General features: G+C 39.5%; 1 protein-coding gene across 3 annotated transcripts in view; it reads left to right on the forward strand.

Moving 5' to 3' along the window:
• Nucleotides 1-12,562, forward strand: part of PAPSS1 (3'-phosphoadenosine 5'-phosphosulfate synthase 1) — an 84,789-nt gene extending 72,227 nt beyond the window's left edge. For all 3 annotated transcript variants that reach the window (XM_039540682.1, XM_039540680.1, XM_039540681.1), the window contains 2 exons: nucleotides 3,385-3,614; nucleotides 11,874-12,562. In XM_039540682.1, the coding sequence (XP_039396616.1) occupies nucleotides 3,385-3,614; nucleotides 11,874-12,012 (369 nt within the window). In that variant the 3' untranslated portion in view covers nucleotides 12,013-12,562. The remainder of the gene's footprint in view (nucleotides 1-3,384; nucleotides 3,615-11,873) is intronic.
• The last annotated feature ends 210 nt before the right edge of the window (nucleotides 12,563-12,772 follow it).

The raw sequence follows: 12,772 nt of genomic DNA on the forward strand, positions 1-12,772 counted from the left end.
GCAACACTGGATTGCCTCCAAATTTCTTAGGTAAATGGTATTAACCCAGTAGTGATGCATGAGGAGAGAAGCTGTTAACAGAAAATTATCAGGTAAGAAATCGCTCATTCCAATATAACTTTGATTATGACCTAAAAGTCATTCATCAGAAGTTAACATTTTTCTATTTAATTGCTCAATTCTTGTAATTTGCTGACTTATTCTACTGTGAAAACTCCTTATGATAAAAGAAAAGGACAGTGGGGAACATGCAGTCCTTTGGCACTCTGCCTTCCACCAGTCTCTTTAGTCTCTTGCCATCTTGCAGAACTTGCTAATTGATCAAACTGTCTTCAAGATGCCAGATGCCTCCTGATCTACTATGGCCACCCAGTGCAGTTTGGAAGGCCAGGGAAACGCAGATGGAGAGTTGTTTTTAGTTTGACTTCAGTTTGGCAGAAGTAAAACTGCTGAAAGTGGGTAAATGTTTATTTCATAGTACTGATTAACCTATAGTAATGCTTGCAATTAAAATGTTTATATATGTAATTTTTTTATTGCTCTGATGGGATTTTTGGCAGCGAATTACTGGGCTGCATGTCTTTTAGAGGAGGAATGTATTTCATTTTAAAATGGAAATGTGGAGCCAGATCACATTTCATTGATGGAAAGACTTCCTTTGTATTAAAATGTCATTATACTGTAGGCCAATAAATTACCCCAAAATAAAACATGTTCAGAGAAACTACTAAGTGTTCCCAAAAAGGATAACAAAGAAATTAGATTGCTTAATTTTTCTTCCCAACTGTGTTAAACACAAACGAACAACCCTTTTCTCCATCCTCAGCCCACCTCAGCCCCCCAAAATAATAATAATATAGTTTATTAGGATTTGCAGGTGGGATTTTCAAAAGTGCCTAAGGACCCAATTTCCAAAGGTGTTTAGGTGCTGAGAGATGCAGATAGGCACCTAGTGGGATTTTCAAAAACACCCGAGCAGGATTTCTGAGAGAGAGGCTTTGGGGAGCTTTGGATTTAGCAGTGATATGCAGAGGTGTTGAGAGCAGGGAGCCCAGAATCTCATCAGAAGTGCTCATAGCCACCTCCACTCTTGCTTGGTTCGCTGAGAGACAAAGCAGGAGTGCCCGGGGTGCAGAGTGCTTGAGCCATCTGTGCGCTACGTGTTCCCTACTTCCATGCAAAACAGTGCAATGTTTACCCCAACTGTGTGGTTAGAAATAGCCTCCTTCTTACTGGTTGGAGTATTGAATTGATATATTGAAGTAGATGGCTAATGTGTGAATCCTGTAGATTTTAATTAATGGTTTATGTTTCAGTGTGTTATATTGGGTGATTTGTTAACGACGGGAGTTTTTTAAAGTAACAATAGGTTGCAGTGTATTAATATGGGAAATTATTGTTTGTCCGTGTTACGTAAGTGATGTGGTGTTTTATACGTAACTATTTTTCCAGTAATTGGCATTTATGGTTGGAGATAAATGTTGCACATTTTATGCTGAGATGAAGAGGAAAGACATGTATTATGGTGGGTGTATCTGGGTGAAGTAATATACGTATGGCAAAACTATGGTGGATGGGTGAGCATTGAGTTAGGGATTTCTTGTGGTGGCTTTTTATTTCCTTTTTTTTTCTTTATTGTTGTATTGGTGATATATGCAGTTGAGCAACCGTACCTGCTTTTTAACATTTTGTTGGGACACTGTATATTCAGCTCATGGACCATTTTTTTTTCCTTTTTAGTACAAAATAAGAAGCATAGTTAATTGAACAGTGGTGTACTTTTAAATATGCATTTCCGAATTTTGCTGATGAAAAACAACATTGTGAGAGAATGCATAATCTTTTAGGGAAGTGCATTTTAGTCCATCAGATTAACTTTTACATTTTGGGGAGAGTATTGAGGATTGCTCCTAGAAATTGTAATATTACGGAATGGAGAAATAGTGTGTGCTTGGGCCTAAACTATTGCTGTAGTTTATGTTAGTATTTTATTAGCCTCAAGAATACTCCAGGATATGTGCTCCCTTGTGTCTCAGATCAGTGTTCCAAACACTATGCTAAATTACTGTATTTTAAATGTGTAAAAGACCCAAAGCAATCTTAGATGTCCTTGGATTGCCTGGAGATGAAGCACCACTTATGGGCAATACATATAAAAATGATGCAGATAACTGATTTAATTTTAGGCTAGGTCTAGATGAAGACTTGTATTTACATGTTTAAATATTTGAGGAAAAACTTGTGTGTGTTTAGACTAGGATGTGGAAGTCATTTCTGTATTATCAATCGAGGCTACCTGCCTATGGTCATTCACTGTTTGAAGGGCTAGAGGCACTCTTCTGACATGGCACGTTAGTTCAGTTACATTTCTTGATTTTTGTAGGCTTATCCGAACAGCACTTCTGCATTGCTCTCTACAGACAGGTTAATTTTGACGCTGCTGTTAAACATTAAAAACATAGTGATTTACACATTAGGTCTCTCTGTTGTAGTCTCTTGTCTTTTATAGTGGGCAATACCACATGTTTCAGAGGAAGGTGTAAAAAATCTCTGAAATATATCTACATTAACACTCCAATTTTTCACCTCAAGGGGAAACTTTCTTCCCTAGCTGTTAAGCTTATGTTTAGAAGGCTGAAACATGACAACTCTTTTAACTTCATTGTTGTTAATACAACTACAGATATTCTTATGCACGTGAACAGCTAATCTGTTTTGAATCTGATTGAGCTATTTACTTCCACGCTATCCTACACAAGGGAGTTGCATAGGCTAATTATATTACTTAGCGTTTGCCCTTATAGATTTTTTTTTAATTTAGTGCCTTTAAATTTAGAGGTCCCAGCTGACCATTCAATTCGTTATTCATTCCATTCATCTGTCATGTCAACATATTCTTTCCAAGCTATGTAGTCCTATTAATCTCCTACAGAAGCTTCTCCCTGCATCTTAACATGACATCCCTAGGGCAACTACAGCAATTGGTTACATGGAAAAGTAAGCGGGAAGTATTCATTGTAGCCTGACTGTCTTTTAATGAAACTTATCAGCTGGCAATGGGAAAACCAGAACTGAGACCAGTCAGGTCTTCATGAACCTAATAGCAAGTGCTCTGTTGAACACTCACTGATTTATGGCTGATGTAATATTGCTTTCATGCAAACTCTTGTTTTATATTTTAACTATAGAATAGCAACAAAAATATATACAGTGATGCACATCTTATTTATTTTCTTGGGACACATGAGACACCAGAGCATAGTTCTGCATCATAGGCAATAGTGTTAGTTTAGCAGTAGCGATAGCATTGTTGGTCATCCCCCTTGCCTCCCCACAGCTGCTCTTTGTCTCCTGTTCATTTATTTTTCCCAAATTGTGTTCCAGGTTCAATGGCATTGCAGGTCACGGATGGTAGCAGGAGCTAACTTCTACATCGTGGGACGGGATCCAGCAGGCATGCCACACCCTGAGACTGGGAAAGATCTCTATGAACCAACCCATGGTGCAAAAGTGCTGACTATGGCGCCAGGCCTCAAAACATTGGAAATTGTACCCTTCAGAGTTGCAGCTTACAATAAGAAAAAGAAGGGCATGGATTATTATGACTCTGAACAGTAAGTTGTTTTAATTTTAAAACTAAAGCATTCTGAGTAAAAAACAAATTTTTTTTTTTGCTAAGTCTTTCAGCATTTATTACCTAGTTTTTTAATAAATAGAAGCTTCTCAGAGATAAGAGAGCTTGGTTTGGGAACACTTAGTCTCAGTTCACACTTCTTAACTTGTTTTATGATCTTCATATAGAAGAAATTATTTTAAGCTCCACCTCTTTTGAGGTGGTTGTTCCCTCTGTGTGTCTAAAAACAATTTCTGTATATATATTACTGTTGTGCCTACCAGTGCAGTGCCACTGTAGGTGGAGATCATTTGCCATTTCATTTCAACCCACTTTCTTCAGGAGTTTAAAACACAGCTGCTTTCATTTGATGATAGTTGATATCGCCACAAGCAGTAAGGGTAGATGTCTTTTTAAAAAGACAGCATAAATTAGGTACATTATGTCTATAGCATACATCTACCCTATACTACATCTGTATGCTATGTGGTGTATCAGGTCTCAATTATACAGGCAGTTTGCTTGCCCTGATCACGTGGCCTGCTGAGGGGTGTTGTGTGGCATTTCTTTTTTTCCCACCAGTGGCTAGCCTCTGTGAGAGCTTCCTGTCCCTTCTGGATACTGACCTGGTCTATGAGTGGTTCTAACTTTTTTCTGTGTACACACACATCCCTAATTCTTGTTGCCTTCCAGTTCAGGGAATAGAAAAAACGTGGCTGTGCTGCAGGGCCTGCACATGTGACCACCATGCACATATTGCTGAAGTTGCAGGATCCTTCCCTCAGGATTTTTCTATAGGGTAGGAAGGGTGGTCTAGTGAATAGGGCAGTGGACTAGGACTCTAGAACCTGAGTTCAATTACCAGCTCAGCCACAAATTTCCTGTGTGACCTTGGGCAAATCACTCAATCTACCTCATGCCTCAGCTCCCCTTCTGTAAAATGGGAATAATACTTCCCTACCTTCCAGGGGTATATTGTGAAGATAAAATCAGTCAGTGATTTGAGGCATCCAGATCCCATGGTGATGAGGGCCATATAAGAGAGACAGTGCTTTTTTTCTCCTATCATTTGTTTGAGGCTACTGCTTGCAAGCCCAGGCAATTGCTAAGACGAGAGAGGTTAAATGTTTGTTTGTTTGTTTATTTTTTTACTAGGGGAGTGAGGGCAGATGGAAGTAGGGAGGATTTAAGATGATATTCTGAACTAAGATGATATCCTAAACTCTGCAAGATTGAAAGTGACTGAAGCTGTGTTTTTTCAGGAGCTAAATAACTCCATAGGACCATGGCTTTCACTCTTGTAGAGCTGAGCAGGCATTCCCATCCCCTTCACATTAGCTGGCTGACTGGGGGTGGGGAAGAGAAAAAGGTGGACAGACCTGCTATGTTCAGCCTCGCAGCAGTGCCGACAAGGATTATATGGCAAATTTACAGAGGGAAATGATGCAGGCATTTGGACAGCTCATATAACCATGTTGTGTCTGGGCCCTGTATGATGCTTAACTAACAATTTGGGATGGTTAAGTAGTTTTGGGTGTCTACTGAGCTGGAGTAATTTTCAAAAGTGCTGTAGGTGCTAAGGCGCCCAAGTCTCATTGAGTTTCAGTGAGACTAAGGGCTGGTCTATGCTGCAGAGTTAGGCATGCTTATTTACATAGCTCAGTGCTGGGGAAAATGCCATGCCCTGTGCAATGTAATTAAACCAGTTTAAGCCCCAATGTAGACAACTTTAGGTTGATGGAAGAATGCTTCCATTGACCTACCTACTGGCTCTCAGAGAAGTGGATGAAAGAACCCTTTTGGTCGCTGTAGTAAGTGTTTACAACACTTACAGGCCTTAGGGCATGGCTACACTTGCAGATGTAGAGCTCTGTGAGTGAAACCCGCCTTCATAGAGCGCAGTAGGGAAAGCGCTGCAGTCTCTCCACACCAACAGCTGCAAGCGCACTGGTATGGCCACATTTGCGGCACTTACAGCGGCATTGGGAGTGGTGCATTATGGGCAGCTATCCCAGCATGCAAGTGACTGCAACGTGCTTTTCAAATGGGGGTGGAGTGTGACAGGGAGTGTGTTGTGTGTATGTGTGGGGAGAGAGAGGTTTTGGGGGGCTGAGAGCATGTCAGCATGTTATCTTGTAAGTTCAGACAGCAGCAATCCCCCGCCTCTCTCTCTCTCTCACACAGCATTCCACACTAATGGCTTGCATGCTGGCTGTCTGAAACGGAGCTTTGAAAGGGCATTTTCGCATTCCTACAGGAGTTCAAAACGATGACAAGAGTGGCCACTTGACTTAAGTGGGACGTTTCCGGAGGCCGATCAGAGCACAGTAACCCAGCACCTCGTTCACACTGACACCTGTGCGTTGTAGCCAAGGCTCAGCAAACGTTATTCCTCTCACCGAGGTGGAGTACCAGCAGTGCTGTAGCTGCGGAATCAGAGCGCTCTACGTGCCTTGCCAGTGTGGATGGGGAATGAGCTATGGTGCCCAGGGCTCCTTTATTGCGCTGTAACTCGCAAGTGTAGCCAAGCCCTAAGTGTCTAAGTGATTTTTGAACGTGGGACTTAGTCCCTCTTGTAAATTTTACCCCAGTTTATTTTTTAAAAAGGCTTAATTTTAAAAGCTAATGTGGGATTAGGGACAGGGATTACGTACATAGTTTGGACTGGTGTTGTTTATAATAACTGAGAGCAGTAGAACTACTTAATATTTAAAAGTTACTAACAGCACCTAAATGTTTCAGCATTTGTATAAAATAAACTACAAGCTTTTATAGTAATGTCAAACTAATGATGTGAATATATTGTTACTTGAAGATGTCAGAGTATAGTGATATCATGTGCCATGTGGTCCTAAATCAGCAATGTTAGCAATGGCAAGAAAGTTAAATCATTGAGTCTACCCACTTGTAACATGGGATAGTGCATGGGGAGACTATCCGTATATTATACTGATAAGGTACTGTCACTGCTAGTGCATTGAATAAATATGCAGGCATGGCCAGTAGATTAACCTACTATTTAAGGGTCCTTGCAATAGATACAGTAGCAATTAATATTGAGTATTATATCCAACCAAACATTGGGCAAGTCAAGAGGAGTCTTCATGGAAAGGGTAATGTAAAGAGTAAAAACTACGAATGTGGGGCTAGAAACTAGAGAATTAAGCAACTGAGAAATGTTTTCTTTAGTTGTGTGAAAGGGAACCAGCAACAGATAGCAAAACTGAAATGTGACAACAGAACTCCCCTTTGTATGGTGAAGCACTCTCAGAAAAAGAGGTGCTTAGGAAGCTGAGTTTTAAATCCTTTTACAAAGGGAATGCAAGCCAACCACCTGGGGTCTCAGAGAGCTTGGCATTGCGGAGGGGAAAACAGACTTAAATGGGTTCTGTGCTTTTCCTTTTGTCAAATGATCAAAGCAGAATTGTCTAGCATGGTGTGTTACCATTTCTTTGCATTGCCGGATAGCTGATCTCACCTACCTTTCTGCAGGAAAACTTGAGCATTTTTGCTGAAGTTTTGTAGAATTTCCCCACAAGAGTACATTCTACTTCAGTGAACTACTGCATGCAGAAACCAAGATGGTACAGCACTATGGTCCTGTGCTAACCCTAATCTTTAATGTAACATTTTATCATACTTACCCACTGATAACTGACTCAGTTAACATTAATACAACCAAGACATTTGGAGAAACCTTCCAAATGAATTGTAATCATAACCGTGCACTAGGTGGGTGCAAAATCTGCTTGCTAGCCAAAAATATGCTATGATGGTAACGATGAAAAGGCAGCTGATTTGTTTAACAATCAAAAGAAACCACAGCAATCTTTGGAAAAATTAATAATTCTGTCTTAACACAGAACTCTGTGAGATCCTCTTAGCCATAGGAAGCCCATAAATACAGCTACCAGAGCAGGCTGTTTGTGCATGAAGCTAGTGCATCTACATATGCAAGGATAATTTTGTTCTCAACTGTTCTGCTGATGAACTAGGATGCTTCTTTATCCCACTCCGTTGGCCCTGATAATGGTTTTTGGTGCTCCCAATAGAAAATGGTAAACTTAAAATGTTAAACACTTATTTTAAAAGTGTGGGGGGAAACTTCAATTTGTTTAAACTAAACATTGCACTTTTCTCAGTAGCCTGCTATCGTTCTGCTATGAGCAGACACTTTCCTGGAGGTTAAGGCACCAGACAGAGACTGAGACTCTAGAAAGCTGGGTTCAGTTCCTGCCTGTGCCACAGACTTCTTATGTGACCATGGCCAAGTCCCTTAATTTCTGTGCCTCAATTCCCCATCTGAAAACAGAGGTAATATTTCCTTTCTCCTACCCTTTGTCTTGCCTATGTGGACTGTAAGCTATTTGGGTTAGTGACTTTCTTCGTATTTTTTGTATATAAAGCTCATAGCAGGGCACAACATTGACCCTGATCTCTGCTGGGGCCTCTTGATGCTACTCTAATGCAAAAAATTATTGAATGGTTAAACTTGTAATCTTTAAAGAGAGAGAGAAGCCCATGTTACCGGAGTGATAAGAACTCTGGTCTTGAAAAATGAAAGGAGATAATGAACTGTTAATCTGTTTTGTCTGGTTTGTCAATTATCACATACTTTGTTTGATTTTTATATAGTGATTACTGGTATAGTCCTGTTGTGTTACTGATATACAACATGAGTAATGTGAAGACCAAGGGGACAGCACCAAATTGTTCTCTGCTTGCATCCTAATAGAATATAGGTTTCCACATGTAAAATGCCCTTTCTCTCTCTATCCATCTTGTCTTTTTAATTGACTTATTGCCATTTCCCCCCTATTCAACTGTCTAGCTCTTTAGAACTGAGCTGCAACAGACTGTACTTGTTTTTGGGTCTCAGGCTTACACCAGGCTATAAATCTGGGGCATTATTGACCTTCAAATGCCCTTTCAGCTACAATGGAGGCATGAGGAATACTATGGAGCTTTTTCTTTCTTCCTCCCTCCCTCATCCCCACCCCCGCTATGGGTTTAATAGAGCAATATACCCCAAACGCCAATGCCCGCTCACAAAACATATTTCATAGCACTCTCATGGAGTGATTTTACAGCTTCAGTATAACAGAGCTCCAGTACAGTATGCTTTGGAGAAACTTTCATCATCTCACTGGTGCATATTTTGAAGATCAAGTTTTCTGTTTCCCACGCGATGTTGACAGTTTTCATAGCTGATTTATTCTTGTCTTTTTGGAATGTGTGTTTAATTGCTGTTGCTCCACAAATTGTAAATGTAAGTGGAGATGTTAATCCTTGTGCAGATCCTTCATGAAATTCCCTGCTGTACCAACCAATCCATATAGCTGCTCCCCAAAACAAAAATAGTTTAAATGTTACCAGGCTAAGGGGGAAATAAACTAAGGGGACCCACTCTCTTTTGTTGTTGTTGGCCACTTCTGAAAGCCTGTGGGTAACCTTTATTCTTGTAAAAGGTACTCCATCACATAAGTGCTACAGTCTGAAACACAACTGGCAGGAAAATAATTGTAAATAACTTGTGGAAGTATATATTGTAATATAACTTGGCTCAGTCAAAGCTAATTCCATCCTGTAGATATAATTTTCAGACGTGCCTAAGTCCTATTTTCAAAAGTGATTTAAGTACTTAGGAGCCTAAATTCCCTTAATTTAAATGAGATTTAAGTTTCTAAGTGCCGAAGTCTTTTTTGGAAATCAGACTTAGGTGCCCTTGAAGTGTCCACCCAACATCAACATTACTCTGATGGTAAAGGTGTCTTTCTCTCCCTTTCCTCATCCCATTTTATTCCTGCCCAATTTCCCATTCTACAGAGTAATGAGCCCAAGAACTCCTAACTCATCCAGGAGTCCTCCTTAGCAGTCCTCCTTGATCTGTGTTGTTTAAGATATTTGTTTTTCTCAAGTAGCACCTTTTTCATCTGGAAGCAAATTACCTTTACCAATATGTGTTATTTCAAAAGAATGCTGGGTCTTATTGAATCATAGTTTCAGTAATCAGAGGGGTAGCCGTGTTAGTCTGGTTCTGTAGAAGCAGCAAAGAATCCTGTGGCACCTTATAGACTAACAGACGTTTTGCAGCATGAGCTTTCGTGGGTGAATACCCACTTCTTTGGATGCAAGTGCAAATTCACCCACGAAAGCTCATGCTGCAAAACGTCTGTTAAGTCTATAAAGTGCCACAGGATTCTTTGCTGCTTCTACAGTTTCAGTAATGATATTAGACAAGGCTTCCTTTTCTTGCTAGTTACATCCTCCATTGCTAATACTCTAAGCAAACATTATTGGATGAGATCAGTAGCAGGTTTAAATCGGAATAGTTTCATTTGTCATTTAGCTAAACTTATTTATGCCAGCTGCTAAGAATCTGGCTCACTGGCTTTAAGGAAAGCCATGCATTATAAAAGAATGTTTGCTGGAGTAAAAAAGAAAAGTGAGGAAGAGGAGGAATAACTCCTTGACCAAACCAAAATTTAATTTTATGAAAATGTGTGTAAATCTTTTTTAGATATTAAAACTTCTTCCTGTTTCTTAAAAAATTAAAACTTTTTAATGCAGCAGTGGACCCCGAGGTGACTTTATAATAGTCCCTATAATTCTCTCATCAGAGGCTCTTAGCCATCTGACACATCTTGCTCGAAGTCTTCAGGTCTGTGCTCTACTTGGCTGCTCCTTAGGGGTGCTGTTGTTCAAACAGGGCCAGGAAGAGGTCAAATAGACCATGCCTTTATTGAGATGCACTTAAATAGCATATCTGAGTCTCTTTAAGTCCAAAGGCTGGTACCCTCTTCTGATCCCTTCTGGGAGCTTGAGCCTCTGTTCAAATTCCCACCCCATTCCCTGCCTCTAAACAGCTAAGTGTTGACATATAAATTGTACGCAAGCTTCAGAATTAACACCCCACAGAGTTAGAATGTGGGGAGTCCATTCCCCTACAGCTGACTTAATCTGTAAACGCTGCACTGTCTTATTCACAGTAGGAAATTAACCAGTAGTTTGCAGAAGGAGGCACCCAGTAGAAAACAGCTGCTTGTGTAGATAGGACAAAACTCTTTCCAACACAGTTATTGAGAGGCTGATAGACACCAGAGTCCTATCTATGCCGGGGAAGAAACTTGATAAATGTTCCCTATTTTTCGGTCTAATTCAGAGCACAGCTTTTCTCCGTTCCAGTACCCTCCATTTAAAAAAATAGTTCAGTTAAGTTTTCTTATCTGATGTGTGTTGTATGTTCTGTGTAGTTGAAGTACATTTATATATCTATATCTATATCTATTTCTCCTTTGTTTCCACAATCTGGGCATCAACACTACTGAGAGCAGGAAGATCATTCTAGGCTTTACTGTTCTCCACCAGACTACAATTCAGATCAAAAAGTTGTGCTGCTAACAGCTTGTATGGTATGCATTGTGAAAGGGGACTGTGGAATGCTTTCTGTACCTTGCTAACCTCCAGCTCATTACTAAGCATGGTTTAGCACTTAAAGCTAAACTCTGCCCTCTGATGCACACACTTGGTTCTCATTTGTTTCAGTCTGAACCATGTGCATGTGAGGTCAGTATTTGGCTTTTATTTCAAACAGACCAGGGAAGAATGAGTAACAAATACATGTTGCAAATTGAACAAATGAAGTAAGTAAAATTGCTGTATTTAATTTAACAATAAATCACTTTTGCTTAGGAACACTTGGTGGATTTTCTGACACTGTGTCTTTGTTTTCGACTGTGTTTAACTCTGATGAAGAGAAAGTAGTTTATCTGGTTAGAACTCTTGGGATTTTTCCTTCTTGTCACCCACTCTGACTGGATTACTATTGCCTTTGGTGTTTAAAATGCTGTAGGATGTTGATCTTGAGTAGTTAGATGATGATAGATAATCCTGATTGCTCTCAATTTTCCATGTCTCCTGCTGAATTTTACCTTTAGGAATTATAGCTGTAGGAAGATATGTGGTGGACCAGGATGAAACTATCTATCTTGAGCATGTGCGGACATACACACGTACCCCTTATTTATCTTAAGAATATATTATGTATATTTTATAGGGTGTATGTATTTTCAGGATTTTCTAGTACTCTTCATTAGCAGCATGTCTGAAACCACAGTTGTATTCTCAAATATCACACTCCAAGGTGGGGTTTTATGAAAGTAGTATAAAGTCATTATCAAAAAAAAGGAGGAGGTAAGATCAGTCTCGGCTATAACTTCCATCTTTTAAATTTACAGTCTCTTTTTATTTACATTTTTAGCCATGAAGACTTTGAGTTTATATCAGGAACCCGCATGCGCAAGTTGGCTCGGGAAGGACAAAACCCTCCTGAAGGTTTCATGGCTCCCAAAGCCTGGACTGTGCTGACAGAGTACTACAAATCCTTGGAGAAGGCTTAGGCCTCTTATTAACTGCAGATCAATCTTTGACGCTTGATTTATTACCAAGCAGGGGACCACACAGTCACCGTTCATGCTGCTTTGTTGTGGTGTCTGTCAGGAAGTTCTTCCCTGGAAACAGACTCTTTCTCCCGAACTTAGCATCATTCGTTGCCTGTCTTATGGGTTCTATTATGTATTGGCACCTAACAAACTGCTGGTTTTAATGTCTTCTGTTTTATTACAGTCAATACTCTTGCAGTAGGATTTTTAACTCTTGTCTTTTTTATATTATTTTTATGCCTCTGTCCTATGAACTCTGCAACTGTTATATTGATGCAAAAAAATTTTCATACACTATTTAAGCAGTCTGGTAGTTTTTGATTTCATTGTTTGCAGGATAAATGTAATGATTAGAACTATGGAAGTAAATGAAATATTTTAAAACTAAACTCAATACTTTTTCTGTCAACTAGTGATCACAGAAGCATTGTAACTTTAAGCTCTTGTTATATGTAATCTCAGAGAAAACTTCTTTATGCAGCTCAATTAAACTTTTTTGCTTTCTGTATTACATTTTGGTGTTTATTATTTTATTTTGTACTTCTCTTCTGCATTGGAGCAGCAAAGTGAGAGAAAATGCATAACTCATGAGTAGAAAAAAATACAGGCTTTACTATTAATTATATGTAATGCTTATCCCAGAGGTTTAGGGTGGTGGTTGGATTTCTTTTATTTGCTTGTTGCCAATGGTGTAATATGTACTTAGTGTGAATATTTT

The sequence above is a fragment of the Mauremys reevesii genome, linkage group 5, assembly GCF_016161935.1.
Source record: "Mauremys reevesii isolate NIE-2019 linkage group 5, ASM1616193v1, whole genome shotgun sequence".
NCBI classification, from domain to species: Eukaryota; Metazoa; Chordata; order Testudines; family Geoemydidae; genus Mauremys; species Mauremys reevesii.